The following is a 3586-nucleotide window of genomic DNA, read 5'->3' on the forward strand; positions in this document are numbered from 1 at the left end:
TACACAATCAGTTCTTGTTTAGTAAATCTGTCTTAAAACAAGATCAAAAAGACTTTTTGGCTGATATAAGGTTTTAAAACTTGGTAAGATGGACAGTATGTTTTAGGACTTTTTTATAAATATAATTTAAAATAACAAATCATACAGGATATTTTATTTATTTACATTTTCAAGAAACATATATTTCTGAGTTGCATAATTACGTGACAGTTTGATTTGATATTTCTCCATGAAATTGCAAATAATTCAATAAAGTGTACTTTGCTAAAAATGTTTAGCTAAAAACAAACCAGAGTTGCTCATACATTACCTTCACACTGTCCTGTTTTTTGGTTCCTCTTAAAGCCAGGTTTGCACTGACAAATCGCGTTAACGTTTGTTTGGTTGCAAATTGCATCCTCCCCACACGGAYTTGTTTTCTTTCCACATACATCTCCGCTGGAAACTACAAATAAACACAGGTCTTTGATTACACCTCTGCATCTTCGACGCATGCTGGGATTTTCTTTTGATGTGCAACAACTAAGAGGGCATCCTAATCATTCACACAGAGCGCAGCACACCTCAAACATGTTCACACATATATTATCATAAACAACATAACACCCCTTCKAAAGTGAGGGGACTGCTGAGCTTCATGATAAGATCATTTTGACATTTGCCATGTTTCATCTCCCTTTGAACACTTTCTCTGATCTGTTTGCTCGAGTTAGCTGTTGCTGTACTTACAGGACTTGCAGTCCTGCTCATCGGAGCCACCATCCCCGCAGTCATTGAAAAGGTCGCACTGAAGCTGCACAGGGATGCAGCGTCGATTGCTGCAGGTGAACTCGGTTTTTCCACAGGGCCGAGGTCTTCCAGCGACCACCTCTGCTTCAGCACACATGACACAGTTAGAGAGGGTAAAAAAAAAAAAACTTACAAATGAATTCCATTGCAAGATTTCATTTTCAAGTGCACATGCCACATTCACACTTCTGAGACACTGGCAATGTTACATTTGGGTTGTGTCCAAATTCAGGGACTGCGTCCTCTGAAGGCTGCATTTGAAATTTGAAGACTGCAGCCAACAAATTGTCCTCCGTTTTCCCCGATTTGAGGAACGGGTCCGATGGATCCTTCTCGGTCCACCATATCCCATAATGCATTGGGGGCCAACTGGATATTTATTTCCTCTCGTAATGGCAGACGAAGCAAGAGAAATTTTAAAAGGTTGTGTCATTAATGGTTTTGTCATCTCTATAAACATGTTTTTTTAAATATTTTTCTTGTCAGAATTTAAACAAGCTGGTATAATGAAATAAACATGCAACTACAGTGAGACCCTTAGTTTTTCAAATATTGCCTTTAAGCTAATTTTATCTTTTTATGATATCAATAATACTAATATATGTTGATATTTTGCTAATTTCAATCTATTTTTGCTTCTGTTTAGTGTCAGCAGGTTTGCTAGGTGACAGGGCATATACAGGGGTATGGGCGTGAATAAAGCAGAAAACTAGACMATCTCAGCTATTTATTTCTGGTCTTYGTGGTCGACCAAGGACCGGCCCACCAAGACCGGGTAGGCCAGGTCATTCGAAGGACCCAGCCCCTGAATTTGGACACCTTGGTGTTCATCAGTCTGTTTTTGCACACATTTCCACATATTTACAGTTTATATAAATATAGGCAAGAGCAACTTTTCTTGTATTAATGGCAATTCATTTTTAGTTGGCACATCTTTTCTAACATTTACATTAATTAATTTTAGGTGTTGCAGATTTTCTGGTACTAGTTACTCTTTCCTTCTTTCTACAGAAAGAAGCTGCAGATCTTTTTAAAGTACAGAACTGATAATATGGTGTGAAGAAAACTAGCAAGACTGTCACTGAAATAACATAATGCATTTATTTAGGGCAGAGGGGCCCAAAGTGGGGCCGGGGGGCCAAATTTGGCCCACCAAGCCATTTGCTTTGGCCCACCAACAGTTGCCAAACTTACAAGGTTGTAACCTGTTATCCTATGTAGAAACACAGTGTTTTCATTGGTCAAATGACTATATAAAGGGCTGTAGTGCAGGCAGTTTTCAATTACGGTGCTGACTTAATCTTTGATATATTAGGAATAAACATGAAACATGAAGTAACAACAAGAGATATTTAGATCAGATTAAACCCCACATGTAGATTTGCACACATTAGAAGGCCACGAAACCTCATATTTTATCAATTTTTGAAATGTCCCATGAGCCTTTGCTATTTGAGCGTATGGCAGACTTTCTCTAAGTGTGCAGACTAAAACAAATGAGGGTCATTGCACTGGCTGCTAGCTTAATCGTTAAAAATAAAGGACTTTACTTAAAAATTATTTGTATTTCATGTATTATATTACTGCATTTGGCCCGCAGCCCTGGATGGATTTTCATTTTGGCCTTCTCGGGGAAAATGTTTGGGCACTCCTGATTTAGGCAGACTTTGCTTGGTTTTAATTAAAAGCCAATGGCTAAACTAAGGCAATATTGCAGGACCAGAGCATTGGCATCTGTTGCACCATTCAGCACAAACTACTTATCTTGGTGTTTCACCAAAAAAAAAAAAGGGTGAAGATTATGTGTTTGGATAAGTAAAGCTCTGTGTTTAGCAGTTTGGAGCAGTCCAATGAATAAAAAGTTCCCCACCACCCACAAGCTTTTCCTGGTGTTACTGCTATTGACTTCTCTACAAACATTTAGAGTTGTGGTATTTGCCTGGATGTCGCAGCTTAGCCTCACTGCACACTAAATTGACTCCTCATTTGATCCTAAGCATTCAGCGCTGCATGCCCATCAGTTCCACGAGTCTCACACAACAGAGCTTRTAAAGCAGGCAATCAGCTAAAGACATGAGACATAGACAAAGCTGAAAGTTATCATCATTCTGTGTGATAATGTGAGAAATGAGAACAAAATGATTGATTATTTACAGCTACAGACCCACACTTCAGGTGGCAGTCCACAGGACACCACTTCAAACTGGCYAAATTTACCAGCAGTTACCAAAGATTAAACTAATTAGATGGGACAGATTCAATAAATGATAACTGAAGAAACTTTTCAAATTTAGTAAACAGTTAATTAATWTAAAATGACATTACAAAGCTTTAAWGATTTTGYTGTCTGCACATTTTTAATCACACTGTAGTTGTACGGGATGCATATATTTAATTTTTTTCCTCCCGTTTTCATTTTTATACAGAACAAATGGAAGTTTGGCACTCTCCAACACCATAACAATGAAAAGGAAAAGGAGCATAATGAAGTGATGGGGAGGAGGATGATGGGATTAAGATGAAATTGAGGGGATGGATGGAGGGAAGAAGCATACAATGGTCCGAGCTAATGGACTGAGGTAGGAGATGGATGGGGGTATCAATGGAATCAGAGAGGAAGATGAATGGAGGACAGAAGGAATGAGAGAGTGATGGAAAAGAGAAGCTATTTGTCCCTCTCCTTCCTGTCTGCTCTGTCTGATCATTTACAGAGAGTTTGTGTTTGAGGCGACATGTCAGAACACGACAAAAAGGAACAGCAATTTTGCTTCTGAGTCAAGAACACACACATATATAT

The 3586-nt window shown here is 38.6% G+C and overlaps 1 protein-coding gene across 1 annotated transcript in view; it reads right to left on the reverse strand.

The window, feature by feature from the left end:
* lrp1bb (low density lipoprotein receptor-related protein 1Bb) overlaps nt 1-3586 on the reverse strand; it is a gene marked incomplete in the record, with an annotated part of 232866 nt that overhangs the window by 43280 nt on the left and 186000 nt on the right. Inside the window, 2 exon segments of the mRNA XM_014016494.1 lie at nt 311-445; nt 730-868. Of these exon segments, the coding sequence (XP_013871948.1) occupies nt 311-445; nt 730-868 (274 nt within the window).

The sequence above is a fragment of the Austrofundulus limnaeus genome, unplaced genomic scaffold (genome assembly GCF_001266775.1).
Source record: "Austrofundulus limnaeus strain Quisiro unplaced genomic scaffold, Austrofundulus_limnaeus-1.0 Scaffold146, whole genome shotgun sequence".
In the NCBI taxonomy this organism is placed as follows: domain Eukaryota; kingdom Metazoa; phylum Chordata; class Actinopteri; order Cyprinodontiformes; family Rivulidae; genus Austrofundulus; species Austrofundulus limnaeus.